General features: G+C 38.5%; 1 protein-coding gene across 2 annotated transcripts in view; it reads right to left on the bottom strand.

Moving 5' to 3' along the window:
* ASCC3 (activating signal cointegrator 1 complex subunit 3) overlaps positions 1-19,424 on the bottom strand; it is a 337,355-nt gene extending 317,931 nt beyond the window's left edge. Inside the window, exons 1-3 of one of the 2 annotated variants that reach the window (XM_074397671.1) lie at positions 19,148-19,424; positions 4,669-4,814; positions 1,576-1,726 (exon numbers count right to left, since the gene is read on the bottom strand). In XM_074397671.1, the coding sequence (XP_074253772.1) occupies positions 1,576-1,726; positions 4,669-4,773 (256 nt within the window). In that variant the 5' untranslated portion in view covers positions 4,774-4,814; positions 19,148-19,424. The remainder of the gene's footprint in view (positions 1-1,575; positions 1,727-4,668; positions 4,815-19,147) is intronic. The other variant, XM_003922908.4, reaches the window with a different exon arrangement.
* Positions 19,425-23,304: the final 3,880 nt, after the last annotated feature.

The following is a 23,304-nucleotide window of genomic DNA, read 5'->3' as shown; positions in this document are numbered from 1 at the left end:
ATTTGATGATCATAAGAAAGTTTTCACATTTATGAGGTGTAACAAACACACTCCAGAGCTGGTATATGGAATAAAACTGCCAATCAGCAAGCCCATGGTAAGGTAAGGATCCAAATTCTCTCTCTACCAAGGAATTACCTGAGAAATTTTTTTTCATTTATTTAACAAATGAATTTTTATTAAGACCCTAAAATATTCTGGGTTCTAGTATAAGCACTGAAGATGGAGAGCTTAATAAGAATAAGATCCTATTCTCATGAAACTTACATCAGAGTTGCAATAAACAAGCAAAATATCAGATAGTGTGATACATGTTATGGAGAAAATGTTATGAATGGTTACGAGATAAAGAGTGATTGGGTAACAACTTACTGGAGTGAAAACCATTAAGGAAATAATTTTTTAGGTGAGTTTAAAATGACAAAAAGGGATCTACCATCATTAAGTTTAGAACAGAGCATTCCCAACACAGAGAGCAGCATGTGCAAAAACCCAAATCAGGTACCAGCTTGACAGGTTTGAGGAAGTTGAAGAAAGCCATGTGTTTGAAACACAGTAGTGAAGGCAAGAATGAAGTGAGGTCAGAGAGAAAGGGGGAGGCCAGATCATATAAGACTAGAGTAGAAGTCTGGACTTTTTATAGGTACACACCTGCTGAATTTGGAAAATCTAGAACTATACTGGTGTTAATTATACACAGAGTTTTACCAGTCATTTGTTTGTTTCATTTAGTCTGGTTTTTAACTTTGGGAAAATAACCCGAGTTGGTATATAATATTAAAATTTCAAATTATAATTCCCTTCAAATATAATCAATTGATAAGAATATGTGAGGGAAGGAAACAGAAGCAGTCAAAGTATAGTTTAAGTGCTGTTATTGACTGTGCATTAGGTAGGTATCTATAAGAGACTGAGCTACATAGCTTGTAAGCTTCCTTAGAGCTACATTAAAATTTTAATTTACTTTATCCTTATTTTAATCAACAGTGGTTTTCAAACCCTAAATTCCTACAAATCCTTCATGCTTCACAGTAGTTTTTTGTTTGTTTGTTTTGTTTTTACTTCTGCCTATCTCTAGCCTGCCACTCTCTATCTAAGCTCATTGATAGAAAAGGACTGTCTTTTTTTATTCTTTTTGAGACAGGGTCTCACTCGAGTCTCCCAGACTGAAGTGCAGTGGCACAATCTCAGCTCTCCATAGTCTCAACCTCCCAGGCTCAGGCAATTTTCCCACATCAGCCTCCCGAGTAGCTAGAACTACAAGTTCACAACACCATGCCCAGGCAATTTACTTCATTTGTATTTTTAGTAAAGATGGAGTTTTGTCATGTTGCCCAGGCTAGTCTTGAACTCCTGGACTAAAGCAATTTGCCTGCCTTGGCCTCCCAAAGTGCTGGAGTTATATGCATGAGCCACTGTGCTTAGCCAGGACTGTCTTTCATAATTATGAATACTTCTGCCTAGAAAGTTTAGCTTTCCTTTATATAGTATGTTGCTTACAAGAAATCTATTTTTGAACTTTACTGGTTCTCTTTAAAAAAAAAAAGGAAAAGAAAAGAAAAAATAAAACTATACCTATTTGTTTTGCAGCATGTAATATATCTTTTAAGTCTTCATTTATACTTTGCATTTTACTCTTCTCCAGTTTTTCATTCAAAAATGTTATTATCTTCTTCCATGTCAAGCCCAAATCTGAAACTTGTTCATGAAGTTTAGATCGCTTTATCTGAAATAGAGATCAAAATATAGTAGAAAAATACTGGTTAAAGTTGTTCTCAACTCCAACACTGATTACATATATTCTGCATTATGTTATACAACTTGGTACTACTCACCAGAATTCAAAATTGTATCTATTCACATCCAAACTGACTACTCAAAAAACAAGTTTTACTTAAATGGGTTTTTGTAGATTCTCATTTGTTTAAAAGATATGTTTAATAAAAGCTCGTTGCACAGAATATTTTTTTTTTTTTTTTTTTTTTTTTGAGACGGGTCTCACTGTCACTCAGGCTGGAGTGCAACAACAGCTCAACCTCAGCTCACTGCAACCTTCACTTCCTGGGTTCAAGTGATTTTCCAGACTCAGCCTCTCAAGTAGCTGGGATTACAGGCATGAGCCACAATACCCAGCTAATTTTTTGTGTGTTTAGTAAACATGGTTTTTCACCATGTTGGTCAGGATGGTCTCAAACTCCTGACCTCAGCCTCCTAAAGTGCTGGGATTACAGGTCTGAGCCACTGCACCCAGCACTTTTTACAGTTTTAATTACACTGCATACTCATAAAATCTTTTCACAGAGCAAAGTAAAAAGTTCAACATGCAGATAACACTATTATTATTGTTACTGATAACATAACACATGTGTCTTGCCATTTTTCTAACTGCTTGTTTTTAATATAGCTTAGTCTTTATTTAATATAGCTTAACTATATTTATTTACATTTATATAATGTATATAAATAAGAGCTTTATGTCATGCTTTTTGATGAAAGGCATTTATAGAAAATTAGATTCTCATGATAAGTTCAAACATATTCAAGTCAGCATTGCTTTCTTAAGCATGATCTTAGATCAGGTGAGGCATTTCGAAGATTCTTTTCTATACACACTCTTTTCTATTAGTTGACTTAAACAATAGAAATTTATTTTCTGACAGTTCTGGAGCTAGAAGTTCAAGATGAAGGTGTTGGCAAGCTTGGTTTCTTCTGAGGATTTTATATATTTGAGACTACACATCTTTCCATTCTCAAGAACTGACCACAGAACACAATAAAATTTTTATTTTAGACCTCTGGCTTTGAAAACTCATGAAGGTTTCTAACCAAATAAAAAAGTAGTCTGTCAGGTAGAAAGCAGTAATGTTACTATTGGTTGGACAGATGAAAATGCATAATTCCCTGCCTACATTTTTTTTATTTCAAACGAGGCTAGTAAATCTGAGTTTAGTGGGAGGAGGAGGAGAATGGGCAATGGCAGAGATGAAATAAGATTGCCCATAAAATGAATTAAGTTGTTACAACGGGGTCATAAGCACATTAAGGTTTATCTTATTTGGCTCCTTACTTTGGTATACATTGAACAGCTTCTGAGATAAAAAGCTGTATTAAAATGAAGCTCATCATATTTACTACTTTCCTTCCTCAGGGAGGAAAAAATGTTTAAAAGTTTACAAGAATAAATAAGATGGGATAAGCTCTTAGTCCTTATACACTTTTAAATTTTAAAATCTTCTGTTATATCTCTAATACAGAATAACTTGCAAAGGGCCTTGGGGAGGTGAGGAGAGAAAATAATTCAAGCTTAAGATAGCAACATTAATTAACTATAGAATATACTCTTGTTTAGCTGTTGGGAACAATGTAAAACAGCCTCTATTGTCAAGAAGGTAAACTGTTTCCTGTCGAACAAAATTTTGTATCATTAGAGAAAAAGAAAACTATCAAAAATCTGTTACAAATCTTTTCTTCCTAGTATCAATCTTTGAGTGAAACTATTAGTCAAAAAACTACATAAGGACTTTTAGCAATAAAATTTTAACCTATAGGAAACAATGTTATCATTCCACAATACATTCAAATAAGGAGCCAGCAATTAAAGTGAATGCTTTTCAAAAACAGAAAACGGCCAGTTATTTCATATACTATATTACATGGTTCATTTCTTCATACATAGACTTGATATAGCTTTAGGACTTTAAAATTCACTACAGCTAAGATTCTAAAACATTTGCCCTTTCCTGGTGACATTTATAATATGAAAGCTGTCATTATATTTCTTGCAAATTTCAGCAACTTAGAGATAATTTCCTTTTTTTCTTTTTTAAGACAGAGTCTCACTGTCACCCAGGCCCTGGAGTGATTTCTTCAAATTTCAGCAACTTAGAGATATATAATTTCTTTTTTTTTAAGACAGAGTCTCGCTGTTGCCCAGGCTGGAGTGCAGTGGCACGATCAATGTTCTTCCAAAGTAATAATCGCTCATTTTTGCCCTAGTGAGATTTATCCATATTTGTAGGAAGGTAAAATTAGCATTATTTATCATAAATTTAACTCACATAAGGAAACTTTTCCATACCACAGTTAGTAAAGCAGAAGTCAGCCTTTACTGCAAATGTCAAAACAGTCCACATACATATAAATTTTTGTTTCTTACTAAAATTTATTTCTGAAATTTGTCATAAAATAGCTTTTAAAATGACAATGTTTCTTAAGTGTTAAATGCCTTTCTTACCAATTATAAGGACAAGACAAGTCAATTAGAAGATCAGCCTCTGAGTTCAAGAGATTAATATTCACATTTTTCATGATTAGGTACAGACACTGCTTTTGTTCATTTGATAAGAATTTTGCCAGAGACCTAAAAACTTACTCAGATGATCCAGAGGTAAATTACAGGATTAAGTTACAAAAATAACTATGATAGGGAGCTGAACAACAACAGAAACATTAACAAAGGATTCAAATATCATAGTTCTGATTATTCCCCTTGACAATATGGTTATAGGGTGCTAACATATTCCATAGGAAACAGCAGCATACGCATTCTCCATCTTCGTCTCACACTAAAGAAGATAAAACTTCCATGTTAAGCACATAGAATAGAGAAAAACCAATGTCAAATAGTTGTCCATAGTCTATGTTTATAATGATGTTCAACATTTCTACCTTTAACAAATCTACCTTTAAGTCAGCCACTTCTTCATTATAATTATCTTGCTTGGTGACATTTGAAAACGAACGCAAGGCTCCTGTGAGACGAGGTAAAGCCATCTATTATTCAATCAGTGATCCATACAACAAGAAACCTGAAACTGAAACAAAACAAGATGATATTTATCTGTTCAGAAGAGGTAGCAGAGGTAATCAAACTCAACAAATTAACCTATATAAGAGAAAAAAGAAAAAATAGTAAAAAAGCAATTGTTATAAATGTTGAAAAATTCTCCTGACCTATTTTCTATCCATAAAGTTTATTTTGTTGTTGTTTTTATAAAGCATTAGCTATGGTTGGAGAAAGGAAAAAGAAACAAACATTTCCTCAAAATGTGTTCTTTAGATTCCCATGTACAGGCCTCAAACACTGTATTACTACTGCCAATAATATTGAAAGAGATGAAACCACTTGTTCTTTTTTTTCTTTAATTTTGTTGTATGCTCACTGATTTCAAATTACACCACTTTCCAGTGGTTACCGCTGCTTGCAATGGTTTCCCTTGATGTTCGTATAGCTGGCTTCACACTGAACCCTTGGCTTAAAAGATGCCTCCTAAGATGGAGCCTTTCCTGACCACCCCATCTAAAACAGGCAACCCAGTCATTGTCTGTCAAAGCCCCAAATGTTAATTCTCTTTACAGCACTAAGCAATATTTGACACTTTGTTTATTTACTAAAGTTTGTATTGTTTCGCCCCATAAAAGTAAGCTTCATGACAGAAAGACTTCTATTCTACTAATCTCTCCAGCAAATGGAAAACAGAACTAGAATAATTATCTGTTAAATGAATAAATGGAAGAAAAATGAAAAAAAGATGAAAATGACAACAGACTGGATAACAGGCCAGAAAAGAAAACAGCTGATGAGGGGGAAGATCATATAGGGAAAAAGAGAATTCAGATGGCCTGGTCTAATCTCCTTCTTAACAGGCTGATGACTAAGCAACTTCTAGGCAAAAAGATTAATATTTACCATTACTGTGAAATACTCTTGGAGGACTGTACTAGTTTAAGATTGCTTATTGTAATACAACTACTATCTACAGATTTATAAGGCATGGCTCCCTGAAGAATGTCACATAAGCTATGTTAGTCTTTAAAACATCTGTTAGGAATGATTTTGCCCCACATGAGACATCTGGCAATACCTGAGATATTTTGGGTGTCACAACCATAAGGGAGGGGGAAGGGGACTACTGGTTTCTAGTGGATAGAGACCAGTGATGCCACTAAACATACAATGCAGAGGACAGCTCCCCAATAACTGAGAATTACCTATGCCAAAATGTCCAATGTGGAAAGGAAAGAAATGGGAAAGGGAAGAACTGGGAAAGGGAAGACATACAGTATGTTTCAGACTACTCTCTGTTCCTGCTGTTCCCCTTGATTACGTATTTTTGAAGTTATCAGAAAGGGTAATACTTGGAAAAATTTCTGATCGCTATATTAGAATAATCAGATACAAAATAAGTATCTATAATAACTACAATAGAATTTTTAAAATAATGAATAATAAAATATGAGTAGGCTGATTTGAAAATATAACTTTTGGAAATAAAAACATATACTTATTAAATTTAAAAACAACCCACAGATGGGTTAAGCAACAGCTAAAAATAAAAGTGATGACGTGGAAGAGACCTTAGAAGAAATAACCCATGCATGCTGTCACAAATGGACTAAGTAAAGATAATGCAGGATAAATAAAAGCAAATCCAAATATATCAATAATCATAATAAATACAAATCAAGCTTACCTCTCAAAAGACTAATAGGATGAACTGTCAAACAACAAAGAAGTAAACACTAGGGCTACACTGGAAACATAGGACAGGAAAGGTTGAAAGTTATGGGATAGGATAAGATCTTTCTGTAAATAACCAAATGTAGCTGGTGGTTATATCAAAAATATCAGATCAGACAAAATTGGCTTCAAAACAAGAGGTATTAGGGAGGGATTTAAAAAGAAGAAAAAAAAAAAACTCTACATAATAGGAGAAGATAAAGCTCACTAAGAAGACATAGAAGTCTTGAATTTCTATGTACTGCTAGAATAGTTGTTAAAATAAAACAAACTTCAAGGAGAAATGACAAGTCCAACATCAAAGTAAAAGTTTAAAGACCTCAATTATTAACAGGTCAAGTCAACCTTCCCTCCAAAATAAAAAATCAATAAACATAAAGAGAACCTGAGGAGTATAATTACTAAGTTTGATTTAATGAACGAATATAGAAACCTGAACTTGATTTAAAAAATGCTTATTCTTCTAAAATACACTTGAACAGTTACAAAAATCGTCTATGTATACTGGGCCATAAAGCAAGTCTCAACAAATTACAAAGAATAAGTGTAAGTCAGAAATTAGTAAACTTTTATGCATAAAGAAAGTAGTAAAAAATTTAGGTTTAGGCCAGGCACAGTGGCTCATGCCTAATCCCCAAATTTGGGAGGCTGAGGTGGGTGGATCAGCTGAGGTCAGGAGTTTGAGAACAGCCTGGCCAACATGGCAAAATCCTATCTCTACTAAAAATACAAAAATTACCCAGGCATGGTGGCAGGCGTCTGTAATCCCAGCTAAGCAGGAGACTGATGACACACGAGAATCACTTGAACCCAGGAGGTGGACACAGCAGTGAGCTGACATTGCACCACTGTACTCCAGCTAGGATGACAGAGTTAGAATCTCTCTCAAAAAAAAAAAATGTTTTTGGTTTGGCAAGTCATACGGAGTCACTGCCATATATTCATTCCTTTTTATGATATTTTAAAAGTATAAAACCTATTCTTGGGCTCAGGATGACCAAATCTACTTACTGACCCCTAACACAGGTCATATTCTTTGAGCAAAATAGTTAAGATTACAAATCAGAAACAAAAGAATGAGGTATTAAAAACAGACATGATTTCACTGCAAATCAGTAAAGAACTGGTATGAGGACAGCTGAGGAAAAACCAGTTGGATCCTCTATATCACATTGGAGAATTTTAAACAGAGAAGTCAAATGATCCAACTTACAAATAAACTGCTAAATTAGCCGACTTCCGATTACAACTACCTCTTGGGAATGAATTCAGGAGACCATGTATGGAAATAAGATGATTCAGTGAATCACATCTGGATTTTTCTAACACTAGATAACGTCCTGGAGCATTTGGAAGAAAACGAAAGCAAGAGTCAGTGGACAGTATAGAGCAGAGATTCTCAAACTTTATTCTATATTGAAACTACCTGGAGGGCTTCTTGAAAAACAAACTGGCTGAGCCCTACCACCTTACCCCCTTCACACCAATATTCCATTCAGTAGATCAGATGGCACTGAGATGGGATTTGAGAATTTACATTTCCAGCAAGTCTGCTGATGATACAGCAGGTCAAGGATTATAGCTGAGAACCATTATCTCTAAGATGATGTCTTTTATTTGTTTCTTTTTTGAGGCAGAATTGCCCAGGCTGGAATGCAGGGGCATAATCTCGGATCTGCCTCCCGGGTTCAAGTGATTCTCCTGCCGCAGCCTCCTGAGTAGCTGGGATTACAGGTGTCTGTCACCACGCCTGGCTAATTTTTGTATTTTTAGTAGAGATGGGCTTTTGTCATGTTTGTCAGGCTGGTCTCAAACTCCTGACCTCGTGATCTGCTGCCTCAGCCTCCCAAAGTGCTGGCATGAGACACTGGGCCCGGCCGATATCTTTTATTCTTAAATTATCACTTATTTTTGTCTCAAGTCAATAATGGCCAAAGAATAAATTCATCTATTAAGAAACCCACGGACTGTGTGCTGGGCACAGTGGTTCACATCTGTAATCCCAGTACTTTGGGAGGCTAAGCCAGGTAGATCGCTTGAGACCAGCCTGGGCAACAGAGTGAGACCCCCAACTCTACAAAAAAAAAAAAAAAAATTTAAAAGCCAGGCAAGTGACACATGCCTGTAGTCCCAGGTCTTCAGGAGGCTGAGGTGGGAGAAGTGCTTGAGCCCAGGAGGGCAAGGCTGCAGTAAGCCATGATCGTGCCACTGCACTCAGCCTGAGTGACAGAAATCCATAGCATGAATTCAGTGCATAGCCTGGCTCCTACCAGTCTTTCTCAACTGTGGTCTGTAAGAGAATACAAGTCTCTTACTGAAAGTGACTTGACATTTTCTCAATTCTTCCAAGAATTGTACATAGTATGTATGTACATTGTACATATCATCTACAGAGATGAAATGAGGCATACAATGGCCTAAGGTATTGGGGTTTTAATTTTCTACCCACAGAGAGACTGCAAAAATGTATTCATGATGACTAAATTTAGTCAAAAGTCTTTAAAGAAAGGCTCTGAAAGTAGACTAAAGATACTCTGCCTCAGAACATACCTTTTATGACACAAATTAGAACTTTCAAAATGTAGCTTCAGAACAAGAAACATATGATATAAGAATACTGTGCCTCAGGCATGGTCTTACCAATTAATGGGGTTGTTGGGACCACTACTTTCCCCATTTTTATATACATCACAGTAATATCCTGAATCCTTTGTGCTTTTTTTTTGTTTGTTTTTTTGTTTTTTTGTCTTTTTGTTTTTTTCCTTTTTGTGGAGAATGGAGTCTCGCTATATTGCCCAGGCAGGTCTCGAAATCCTGGGCTCAAGCTATCCTCCCGCCTCTGCCTCCCTAAGAGCTGGGATTACAGGCGTGAGCCACAGCGCCTGGCCTTGTGCTTTTCTTTTTTAAAACATAGGAAACAAGACTTCATTTTTATCCTAACTCACAAACCTAGCAAATCCTGACAAGATAAGATAATACACTCAACTTCTGAGATGTAGTATTAGGATTTGCTTATGAGATCACATTGTTACAAACTATAGTAACTGAAAACTTTAAAGCTCCCTGAGATCTAAGTAGGAAAAAAAAAGGATCATGGCAGACGGGAAGCAGGACTAGACTGCAGCTCCCACTCTGACAGAGCAGTGTGTGGAGCCTCGCATCATGAACTTTTGCTCCAGAATGACTGAAGGAATAAATCAGGAACCCACAGACCTTCTGAAGGAAGCAGATTGTTTGTGCAGGACCCAGGAGACACCCCAAATACTGTGCTGGTATCCATGGCTGAGAGACCCACAGACTGTTCAGTTCACATCATAGGACTCACCCCCAGTATCAGCCCAGAGCCTGGCAGACCTGCTGAGTGGCTAGACCCAGAAGAGAAATAACAATCACTATAGCTTGGCTTTCAGGAAGCCACATCCAAAGGAAAATGGGGAGAATACTACATCAAGGGAACACCCCATTGGACAAAAATAATCTGAACAACAGTCTTGAGCCCTAGACCTTCCCTCTGACAGACCCTACCCATATGAGAAGGAACCAGAAAACCAACACTGGTAATATGACAAAGCATGGTTCTTTAATACCTGCACCTACCAAAAAAACACACTAGCTCACCAATAATGGACCCATGTCAAGAAGAAATCCCTGATTTACCTGAATTCAGAATTCAGAAGGTCAGTTACTAAGCTAATCAAGGAGGTACCAGAGAAAGGCAAAGCCCAATTTAGGGACATTAAAAAAAAAAAAAAAGAAAAGAAAAAAGAAACAAACAAAAAAAATGAGGGGAGAAATAGTGAAATAGCATAAATTAGAAACAATTAAAACTTCAGGAGACAATGGACACCCTTATAGAAATGTAAAATGCTCTGGGAAGTCTGGGCAACAGAATTGAACAAGCAGAAGAAAGAACTTTGGAGCTCAAAGACAAGGTTTTCAAATTAAACCAATCTAACAAAGGCAAAGAAAAAGTAATAAGAAAATATGAACAGGCTGGGCGAGGTGGCTCATGCCTGTAATCCCAGCACTTTGGGAGACCGAGGCAGGTGGATCACGAGGTCAAGAGATGGAGACCATCCTGGCCAACATCGTGAAACTCTGTCTCTACTAAAAAATACAAAAATTAGTTGGGTGTGTTGGCGTGTGCCTGTAGTCCCAGCTACTCAGGAGGCTGAGACAGGAGAATTGCTTGAACCCAGGAGATGGAGATTGCAGTGACCTGAGACTGCGCCATTGCACTCCAGCCTGGTGCCTGGTGACAGAGCAAGACTCTGTTTAAAAAAAAAAAAAAAAAAAAGAAAAAGAAAAAAACAATGAAAGAAAAAGAAAATATGAACAAAGCCCCCAAGAAATCTGGGATTATGTTAAACTACCAAACCTAAGAATATTCAGCATTCCTGAAGAAGAGAAATCTAAAAGTTTGGAAAACATATTTGAAGGAACAATCAAGGAAAACTTTCCCAGCCTTGCTAGAGACCCAGACATCCAAATACAAGACGCTCAAAGAACATCTGGGAAATTCCTTGCAAAAACATCATCACCTAGGCACACTGTCATCAGGTTATCTAAAGTTACAATGAAGAAAATAATCTTAAGAGATATGAGGTGAAAGCACTAGGTAACCTATAAAGGAAAACCTATCAGATTAACAACAGATTTCTCAGCAGAAATCCTACAAGCTAGAAGGGATTGGAGCCCTATCTTCAGCCTACTTAAACAAAACAATTACCAGCCAAGAATTCTGTATCCAGAGAAACTAAGCTTCATAAATGAAGGAAAGGTACAGTCTTTTTCAGACAAATGCTGAGAATTCGCCACTACCAAGCCAGCACTACAAAAACTGCTAAAACAAGTCCCAAATCTTGAAACAAATCCTGGAAACACATCAAATAAAGCTGAGATCTTATCAAAATAATCAGCATGAATTATGCTTGTCAAGAGAATGAAGCAAAGCACATTACCAGATTTGCTATTTTTATTTGATGTGTTTTCTTCACCAGGTTAAAGGATCAACACTAAAAACGTATCAACTCATTAGCTCATTGTTACTTAAATATTATTTATATGCAAATATTTGAGTATCTGTGTATAACACTGGATGTGAATAAGGTTTACAGTTCTTCAAACTCATTATATTTTGTACCAGGAAAAACATTCCCTTTAAGTTGTATTTGAAATGTATAAAGTTCAAATTGAGACAGCAAATATTTATAGATCACCCATCATATATTAGATACTTTATGAGGCTCTAGAGATTAAAAAAAGAAAAACACTTTGATATCACTGTACTTGCCTTCCATGATGAGTTTACAGTATGGTTGGCAAGAAAGAAAAATAGTTGTAATAATTATGCAGCTCTAACGGTAGGAAGACAGGTAACGGGCATCTAAAGGGATGGGAGGGCACTTAGGTATAAAGGAAGGAAGCTGAGCTTGAGCTGAGACTTAAAAGGACTTAGATAAGGTTATTATAAGGGGTAAACTATGAGGGGGAAAGCCAAAATAACAGACTTAATTACTTTTAAAACCCCTACAGAATGGGCATTTGGAAACTGATGAGATAAGACCTAAAGATGTAAGCAGAAACCAAACAACATGTCTCAAGTTAAGCACTTTTCATTCTGATAATCAGAATCACTAAAAAAAAAAAAAAAAAAAAAAAAATTATGTTATAGAAAAATTGCTCAGATTTACATGTGGTAAACAGTCAAGGTGGGATCCAACAGGGCACAGGCAAACCAGTTGGAAAGCTATTTCCATAAATCAAGTGAAAGATAAAGAGGACAGACTTAAGCCAGGGAAAAGCAGAAAAGGACGGATTTAGGAGATTAGTATACTTGGAAGATAGAATCAATGTGGAATAAGATGTAAAGAAAGAGAAAGGAGCAGGACACTCAAATTTCTGGCTTAGGAAATGCTGAGGAGTCTGTATGTATAGAGGACATACAGGAAGAGGAAAGATAATTCTGTTCTGGAAATTTCGATTATGGGCCATCAAGTGGAATATATGGTTTTAGATTTCCTATCTGAGGTCTGGGCTGGAAATCCAGAATTTAATGTTATTACCTCATCGTAGTTAAAATCATGGATGAACATAATATTCCTTTAAGTCAAATATACATAAGTCCATGGACACTCTTCCTAAGAAAACAGACATACACACATATAAACAACATTTTGTACTCCATTTCAAAAGCTGCATGAATACTCATGCATGCACTCCACTCCTAAAGGCCTCTTGGGAGTAAACCGTAGAGGGTTAAGATCCGAGTCCTAAGAAAGTGATCTGCAAATTAGATGTTGTATGGAGAGAGTAATATGACAAGAGAAAAGAAAGTTTCAAATATGATACAGTCCACTGTACTTAGCTACTCTGAGGTCCTAGATGACTAGCACACCTAGCTTCCAAAAATGGTAGAAGGCAAATCTCAGTGAGTTGAAGGATAAATGCAAATGGAGAAAATAGAGAAAAAAAATAACTACAAATGGGTACATGCTACTCTTTTAAGAACCTGACGGAGAAAGAAAAGGAGAAAAAGTAGGAAGTAGTGAAATAATGGGGCTTAAGGGTTTCTGAAAATACAGGATAGAGCTGATAACAATTCTGTTATAATCAGGGGAGAGTGGAGAGAGAAGGAAAAGAGCATTCTGGAGAAAGACTATGACTGATCAAGTAGCATCTCTGAGAATGGAGGAGAGAATGGCAACAAAAACATAGGTCTAGAGAGACTTGGATAGATGAAGGAGTATGGAAGGAAGGATGAGTGAAAGTGCATACTAACATGGTTAAACAGAGGGTGAATGAGTAGAGGAAAACATGGTAAAAGGCTGTTCTACCAAAATGACTCCTATTTTCTTTGAGATATGCTGAGACTGCTCTAACAGGTGATGAGATGGGATTTTTTTCTAACACAGAGGCAAAAGTCTGACCTTGCCACCCACAATAATAGAAGAAATTAATGAACAAACCATTAAAGGATTTTTCAGGTAGCAATGAATGCTCAGTTCATACTGCAAATAATTTAAGGCAGCAATAATGTAGCATAGGAACAAAGGTTGGTGTGAACCAGGGTTAAGGTTTTTGTAACACAGGGGCGGTGAGACAATGAAGCCTAAATGATGAGAGTGATTACAAGCTTGAGGCCTAGAAGAAAGGAAAAGATGTTCAATGACTGGGCAAAGTGGCTCACGCCTATAATCCCAGTACTTTGGGAGGCCTAGATGGGCGGATCACCTGAGGTGGGGAATTCAAGACCAGCCTGAACCAAACCTCCAGCCTGGGCAACAAGAGTGAAACTGACTCCAAAAAAAAAAAAAAAAAAAAAAAGATTTTCAACTAGGAGGTCTTAAAGATGAGTCATAACATTCATAGTTAAAATGTCTGGTTTATGAGATCACAGTGAATAAGAATTAAGAAAAAATGGTCTATATACCAATTTTTACCTTACTAATTTTTACTCCACATTTAGTATGATCCACTAAATGACAAATACGTAAAGGAAAAATTCTGTTAATAATAAATATTTAACGCCCCAGAACAAATATAATTCCTAAAGGATTAAATCCTCAAAGGCCTATTTCTGTTCATCAGAAGTTCTAGCTATGGCTATCTGAACAAATCTTTAAATTGTTAATTAAACATATGTACAGATAAAAAGAAAGTCTTGAAAATGTAACTGCCCTTTTTTACATTCCAAATAAAGAGAAAACTAATCTAATGGTATCATATTTCCTTTTGTGAGGTGATACTAACCAATAATCAGTGAGCTAGAATTCCAGTACACACTATTCTGAAGTATTATATATAAAAATTGTAATGTTAATTCTTCATAAACCAATCCTGTGTCTCTAAAGAGGGTCTGACTGCTTGATAGCAACTTTAGGAAAATATAGTTACTAGCATTTTTTCACTATTAAAAAATGAGAAAATCTCCAAAACAGCCAAACTATATTTCCTAGTAAGTTTAAAGTAAGCAATTAGTTGCTGGCAATTATGGATACTAGAGAATTATTGAAGGGATAAAAATAGTCAAAGTGGCCGGGCGCAGTGGCTCAAGCCTGTAACCCCAGCACTTTGGGAGGCCGAGGTGGGTGGATCACGAGGTCAAGAGATCGAGACCATCCTGGTCAACATGGTGAAACCCCGTCTCTACTAAAAATACAAAAAATTAGCTGGGCATGGTGGCGCGTGCCTGTAATCCCAGCTACTCAGGAGGCTGAGGCAGGAGAATCGCCTGAACCCAGGAGGCGGAGGTTGCGGTGAGCCAAGATCACGCCATTGCACTCCAGCCTGAGTAATAAAAGCGAAACTCCATCTCAAAAAAAAAAAAAAAAAAATAGTCAAAGTGATATAGTACAGATGATTAAGGAATAAAAACACTGACATGAAGGAGTAGGTTGTAAATGCAGTAAAATTAAAATTTAAGATTTCAGTACTTAAAATATTACTTTGTACCCACAAACACACCTTGAAAAATCAACAATGAATAAGGATTAAACAGTGAATAATATTTATATTTTACAGTACCTTTTTAAAAAATTGAATTGTGATACTGTTAGCATTAGCAAGATCAGAACTCAGAAAACAGCCAACATCAACACATTATATATATATATATATATATATATATATATACACACACATATCCATATCTATCTATAAATATACACACACACACACACACACACACACACACACACACACAAACCTCTATTATGCCGTTTCAAAAGGGAGTGATTTTTCATGGTAAATCCTAAGGAGAATTTTAACCTTTTATTTCTTACTTGTATTAAACCTTATTGCCATCAATTGGTTCATACAGCAGAGTCTACGTACATTTAACTTTCTTGAACCTATCAAATAGTGTGGCCAAAAAACGGAAGGCAGAGACAGACAAAAACAATAATACTGGAGATGCTGCTTACCATTTCAGGTATTGAATACCTGCTCCAGAGTGAATGGGGGATGGGCAACAAGAATCTTGCTCTTTTAGTTTGTTTTAATCACCACACGCATCTCAAAATGTGAGCATCCTGCTACACTATATGACTCTAGTTTTTAATACTTTTTCTCTTTTTAAAGAAACACACAAGGTGGTGACTAAACATAAACCAATTTTTTTCGTTGGGAGTTCATCTAAACAAACTGTGATACATTCCAAGTCAGGATGAAAACATGGCTGTATGCGACATGCTGACAGACAGTTAAGTTATGCCAACCTGATGTCCCCTTAAGGGATTCTTGAAGGTAATCTTAGCTATTCACAGTTTCTACCTAACAAGTTCATCTTAGATGCTAACTCATTCTTAAGCAAGAAGCAACTGCCCTTGAATAGTTCCCAATCAAATTAGGAAACACATCTGAAGCATGCAGAATAGAGAAAGCATGACAAAAATAATAAAACACGTAAATAAACACATCGACACATATTTATTATTTACTTTTCACACAATACAAAATATATAATGGCTAAAAACAGTAAAAATTGTATGGGGTTCTCATTCTCTAACTTATTCCTCTAACTAGGTTTCCCAACCAAAAGTGGGAGGAAAAAAAACCTGGACAGGCTTATAACTATAAAGCAGGTTAGTCTTTATATTCAGAATATCCTCCCCACTAAAGTTGTGTTACTTTTACTTTTGGCACAGTTAGTAAAGCATTTCTTTTAAATGTCCTTAGGAAAACAAGTAATTAAAAAAATATTTCAGTACCAGTTAAGGACAAGCATAGTCAAAAAGAAAATTCCAGAACATCCCATAAAGATGAAACAAGCACACCCATTACTCTCTAGAAAATGTGGAACAGACCCAATGCATGTTAGGCCGTATATAACTCTTCCCACAATAGTCCAGTGGAAAAAGGGTCTAGCACAGATTACATCTGAATGTCAAAATTATTATTCCACTCTAATCCATGAGCTTCTGGAAGGCAGACTCAAGGAATTTACACCTGCCTTCTTGAGAGAGTGGAAAAAACTCAAACCAGTTTTCCTCTGCCCTCACACCACAACCATCAACACAGAAGACATCTGTGACAAAATGTGTATGAGTTTCTTTCCACACACCAAGCAAGCAATCACTTCTGCAGCAGACATCAGATGGGTGTTCTCCAATTCATTTCTAACACTATCTATCTAGAGATACTGTCATATCCCACAGATTGAAGGCCCAGTTCCAAAAGGCTGCCCATCACTTCTGATGCAAATTACAAGCTCCAGGCTTTTTTTAATCTATACTTCTGCCTGACCAGCTATAAATTGGCCATTACATGATCCCCTCCTTGGTTCGGTTAATTTGCTAGAGTGGTTCACAGAACTCCAGGAAACACATTTACCAGTTTATTATAAAGAATATTAGAAGTTTACCAGTTTATTATAAAGAATATTAGAAAGGATACAGATGAAGAGATACATAGGATAGGGCAAATTATAAGGGAAGGGAATTCCCTTGCAGAACTTGTATGTACTTCCTGGGCACACCACTTCAAGGAATCGCCACACGTTCAGCTTCTGGAAGCTCTCTGAACCCTGTCATTTTGCGTTTTTATGGAAGCTTCATTCATTGATGAAACCTTCGGCCACTGGTGATCAACTTAATTTACTTCAGCCCCTCTCTCACCTCCATAAGAAGTAAGGGGGTGGGGATGAAAGTCCCAACCTTCTAATAATTCCTTGATCTCTCTAGTAACCAGCCCCCATCCTGAAGCTAGCTAGGGGCAGCCAGCCAGCAAAGACAAAATTCTCAGTCAATTCATTAGCATACAAAAAGACAAAATGGGGCCTGTAATCCTAGGATTTTGGGAGGCCAAGGCAGGGAGATTGCTTGAGCCCAGGCATTCCTGAGACATGATCAATCAGATCAATGTAAAGACGGGAAAGATAAAGCTTTTTTTTTTTTGGGGGGGGGGGCTGCGAGAAACTGATTTCCACTTGTGAACCTTATATTTAAACCAACTTTACAAAAGAAAACTTGCTCTTCTGAACTGGAAAACCACTGATACATATACTCTCTTTTTGATCAAAGGCAGTATCAAATCATGCTGTTAAAGCAAGATCATCTGCTCCTCTTTCAATGCCAGTTATAAACATACATTGACAATAACTTTTAAAAAGCTTTGGTTAGGTCAACTTCAGATCCACGGCATGAGAAAGAACCCATCAAGATTCTCTTTTAAAAGGAGACTGCTGGATTATAGAAAAGTTCATGAGCTCAGAGATTGTCTCTCTCTTTCTCTCCTAGGCCTTCCCCAGCGTTTGACACGTAGGAAGACTTGAATGAATTAATGAAAAAACACTGTTTAGCAGGGATCAAGAAAGGTGAGCTGTGAAAAATTAATTCACTCATACAAATAAGGTTATTTCACCTATGCTTAACAGCATCTTTAAAGTTCATTTTTCTCATGGAAGACTATCATAACCTATTAAAACTATTATAACTATTAAAAATAATACACAACATAAACTGGAGCACAATCCAGAGTAAAACCAAAAGCTGAATTCTCAACTTTTGAGAACTGTGAAAATCAGAAAAAGGATTTCAATCTATGAAACATAAAATCTGGTAATAAAGAAAATTGCTGTCAGCCGGGCGCGGTGTCTCACGCCTGTAATACCAGCACTTTGGGAGGCCAAGGAGGGCGGATCATGAGGTCAGGAGATGGAGACCATCCTGGCCATGGTGAAATCCCGTCTCTACTAAAATACAAAAAATTAGCCGGGCATGGTGGCACGCGCCTGTAATCCCAGCTACTCAGGAGGCTGAGGCAGGGGAATCGCTTAAATCTGGGAGACGGAGGTTGCAGTGAGCCAAGATCTGACTAAAAGCCAACTATGCCACTGCACTGCAACCTCGCAAAAGAGCAAGACTCCGTCTCAAAAAAAAAAAAAAGTTATCAATCCAACCTAACTTAGAGAAAGAAAGACAATGTAATTATGAGTTTGAATGCACATGTGGTAACACATCACTTTTAGCAGCCCGTAGAATTATGCTTCTTTTTAACCAAAGAATAACAAATACCATTAGCACACTGCATTCCATAAATGAGTAAATGTATGATAAAACCTATTTGAAACAACTGCCCAGTAGGTACAAAACCTCCCTAGCACCCACATACACATTTATTTATTTCAAAATGACATTCTAGGTTCCTCGATTGCTAAATTCACCCACAATCCAACACCGTCAGCTACTTATTTACTTTTCAGTGTGTGTAGGGGGCGGCGGGACATACGAGGAAGATTTCTCTCCCAAAATCTACTTGAAGAAAACGAAGTTACCAAGGCTTTGTAACAGAAAAAAAGAAAGAAAACAAATTACCCACACATGGGACAGAAAAACCACCCCATCTGGCCACGTTGCAGCTTAACACCTGGACAATATGTGGCTTAGGTTAAGTTTCCTATTCCCAGCCCCACCTACAAACTCTAGGCATGGGCGGTATTGGTGCGAGATCCCGGACTGGATCTCAGGCCCAGGAAAAGGATGACATGTCGGGACTTGCCCCGGAGGCAAGAAGAGAATCGCTCCGCGGGTCGCACCGCCCGCCCCGCCGTCCCCGCCTCCTGCCAGCTCCCTGGTCGCGGCAACCCTTCTCCTCCTCCCACCTCCACCTCCACTTCCACCTCCTCACCTCTCAGGCCGGCTCACGCGTTTCCCATCACTGTCAGCTCCCGCCACCGCGCCTCCTTCCCTTTAGGTTTTACTTTAACTTCCCACACCGGGTGAGGAGCGGAGGGCAGGGCCAAAGATGCCAGTGGGCAGCTGTACCGGGGCGCCCCGTCCGCTCTCCGCGACGGGCTTGCGGGGTCGCGCTCAGTCACAAGGAACCGCGTGCAAGGACCGTCAGCCAGCCAGCCAGCCCCGCAGATCCACAGACTCAGGAAGAAGGACGCGGTGGAGCCGGCGCCCGCCTACACGTCACCGCCCGCGGCAGCGCCAACGTCGGCACGTCGGCTCGTAGGCTCCGGGCCCCCCGCCCCTCCCGCGCGCGCACGCTGTGCCCCGCCTCCTGCCTCCCGCCCCCAGCCCCGCGCCTCCCACGCTGCGCCTCCTGCCCGGCGTCTCGCGCCTCTCGCCGGCTGAGCTTCTAGGAGCGGAGGCCGAAGGTCCCGGGGACCCCGAGGATGCGCCCTCGGGCGGGAGCGGGCGCGCATGCGCGCGGGCCGGGCCGCTCCGAGGTGCCCTGGCTGCCCGCGCCGGGCCAGGCCTGCCGTCCCCTGCTCGCTCCCTGTGAGTTCTTCCCCTGCGTTTACTTCAGTCTGCCGCGACTTCTCCCCGTCCTTCTCCGTAAGGTAAATACGTGAAGGAAATATTCCTGTTAGAGGTAAAAGAAGATGAATTTGAATGAATAAACGGGTAGTTGCTATCGTCTTCAGCCAAAGCCCTCTGGCTGCTGAACAGTGTCTATAGTTCTCTGGTGTCGAGGCCTGTTTTCCATAAGCTTTCTGATTACGGATCTCTGCAAGTCGGTCCTTAGGTCAGAAGACCTCCTCCAAAAACAGAATGCCGGATGATTCCCTAACTCTATTGAAAAGAGAGGAAGATATGAAGAAAAACTAACCTGAAGAACTGTGTGGTTTATCTGCAAAGAGTTCTGGACTAAAAGCCAACGGTGTATGAGTCAATGTGTTTGTTGCGACTCCCCGCTGCCATTCCTGCTTCCTCCTAAGGTAACGTGTCCCGATGCCTGGTAGCACTATTTTATAGAGGCAGCCAATAGTGAAATAGTGATCCAGTTAGGATCTTTACTGGTCAGACCGCCTCTGAAGTGCTGTGTTCAGCATTTGAAGAAGACCTCAATCAAGTTGAAATTAGTTTAGAGAAGAGCAAAATGATGAAGGGAACTCAAAAACAGGGCAAGTGAAGAAGTATTGATTAAACCTTCCAGGACTAACCAGAAGAGAGAAATCTACTGGACTATCTCCAAATATGAAGTTACCTATCACGTGAAGTAGACTTGTTTTATGTGATGCAAACTTCAGGGAACAGATTTAAGATCCTGAAAAGAAGATGCCCTTGTAGAACTGCCTAAAGCATTGCGTACCTTAGCATTGTGAATACCTCAACCACAGGATTTTGCTTCAAGGAGATTCTGAATGCTCACTTAATAGGGACTTGGTACCACACATCAACAGAAGAATTAGTTGATGGTTTTGTTAAAGGTATTTCCAGTCTTGAGATTACATGTGTCTTTTGTCCTGGACTTCATAGAATTTAGTTGAGACAAGACAAATTCATTACAAAAATAAATAATGCAAGGAGGCCACGTGATAATGAGAGGTGCTAGTAAGTGCTAGGAATTCACGTGACAGATTATTTCCATGACAGTTCCAGAGGCTTAAGGGAGAAGAAAGGAATTGAAAATATACTGGCTAGAGCTGCCCTATCCATTAGGGTAGCCACCAGTTAAATGTGCCTATTGACATTTGAAATGTGGCTTGTCCAAACAGACATGCAATGAGTTCAAAATGTACACCAGATTTCAAAGACTTAGAAAACAAATGTAAAATATTGTAATTCTTATGTTGATTACATGTTGAAATAATATATAATGGATCAAATAAAATATGTTTAAATCAATTTCAACTGTTTACTCTTTTATGTGACTTCTAGAAGATTTTAAATTACAGAGGTGGCTTGCATCATGTTTCTATGATCACCATATTTCTATTAATAGACCTGGTTAGCCCTCTGTAGCCATGGGTTCTGTACCTGTAGATTCAACCGACTTTAGAAGAAAAACAATGAAAAAAAAGAATGGTTATGTCTACACTGACCATGAATAGACTTTTTTTCTTGTCATTATACCCTAAACAATATGGGTATAATAGCACTGCCTATTGTATTAGGTATTATTAGTAACCTAGAGTTGGTTTAAAGTATGTGGGACAATGTGCATAGGTTATATGCAAATACTGTACCATTTTGTATAAGGGACTTGAGCATCCTGGGGTTTTGGTATGTGGGGATGTCCTGGAACTAATCCCCTGTGCATGCTCAGGAATGGCCTTATTTCATTGAACTCTAAGAACTATCTTTGTGCTCTTTCTAGTCCCTGGGGTTTCCTCAATTTTTTTTCCCAAGAGATTGGGGTCTTGCTGTAATGTGCAAGTGCACTGGCCATTCGCAACCATGACCATTGTGCAGAACAATGCTGAACTCCTATGCTCAATGATTCTTCTGCTTCACCCTCCCAAGTCTAGGACTACAGGTACATGTCCAATGTACAGGTACATCCCCAAATATTAGTGGAAAGACAGCCTAATGAAAATGGCCCCTGATGACACAGAGAAAGACTGTCCAGAAAGTATGCCATGAGGAAAGCCAAGAAACGAAACTATAACTGCATTTGAGATAATGAGTAACCTATTTATCTGTAATAGAACATTCTTAATAGAAGGTAGTGACAAAGTTAAAATGTAAACAAACTAGTCTATAAGGAGACTCAATTTTGAATTTAAATAATTGAGTATAATAGGCAGTCAGTGTTTGGCAGTCACAAAATGGGAATGGGAGATAATTTTTTCAACATTGAGTAGGTGGGTTGGAATTAGTGCATGGCTGGGAAACTAATTAAAACTGATTGCAGTGGGCTAGGCACAGTGGCTCACACCTGGAATCCCAGTGCTTTGGGAAGCTGAGGCAGGAGGATCACTTAAGGCTAGAAGTTCAAAACCAGCCTGGGCAACATAGGAAGACCCCCATCTCTCCAAAAAAAAAAAAAAAAAAAGTAGCCAGGCTTGATGGTACATACCTGTAGTCCTAATTACTAAGGAGGCTGAGCTGGGAGGCTCTTTTGAGGCCAGGAGTTTGAAGCTACAGTGACCTATGATCATGCCATTTAACTCCAGCCTAGGCAACAGAGCAAGAACACCTCTCTAACTGAAAAACAGAACAAAACACCACACTGCATTTAAAAATGTATTATACAGGCTAGGCACGGAGGCTCATGCCTGTAATCCCAGCACTTTGGGAAGCCAAGGCAGGCAGATCACCTGAGGTCAGGAGTTCGAGACCAGCCTGGCCAATGTGGTGAAACCCCATCTCTACTAAAAATAAAAAATAAAAAATAAATAGCCAGGTGTGGTGGCACATGCCTGTAATCTCAGCTACTGGGAAGGCTGAGGCAGGAGAATTACTTGAACCCAGGAGGTGGAGGTGGCAGTGAGCTGAGATCTCAACATTGCACTCCAGCCTGGGCAACAGAGTGAGACTTCGTCTCAGAATTAAAAAATGTGTTATACAACTGGATGTGGTAACTCACAGCTGTAATCCCAGCACTTTGAGAGGCTGAAGTGGGTGAATTGTTTGAGCCCAGGAGTTTGAGACCAGCCTGCGCAACATGACAAAACCCTGTCTCTACCAAAAAAAATACGAAAATTAGCTGGGTGTGGTGGCATGCACCTGTACTCCCAGGTGCTCAGTTGGCTAAGGCAGGAGGACCACTTGAGTTAGGAGGTCAAGGCTATAGTGAGCCATGATCACACCACTGCACTCTAGCCTGGGTAAGAGTGAAACCCAAAAAAAGGTTTAATATTGGACTTAAAGAAATTGTAATACATCTCTAAAGTGGAATACTTTAGAGACATTAAAAAAGTATGATATTAATCTATATTGCTTGATATGGGAATATATCCAAGATGTACAGTTGAATGAAATAGCTTGCAAGACAATATATACAAATTTGAACCCATTTATTTAAAATCATATGTTTGTTTGTGTCTTGTGTGTATGTAACATTTCATTCTGCAAAGAGTGCCTTAAATTATCTCAAAATTGTCCCCAGAA

This window comes from Saimiri boliviensis, chromosome 4 (assembly GCF_048565385.1).
Source record: "Saimiri boliviensis isolate mSaiBol1 chromosome 4, mSaiBol1.pri, whole genome shotgun sequence".
Classification (NCBI taxonomy): domain Eukaryota; kingdom Metazoa; phylum Chordata; class Mammalia; order Primates; family Cebidae; genus Saimiri; species Saimiri boliviensis.
The sequence above is the reverse complement of the archived record's forward strand: the minus strand, read 5'-3'. Positions and strand labels throughout refer to the sequence as shown.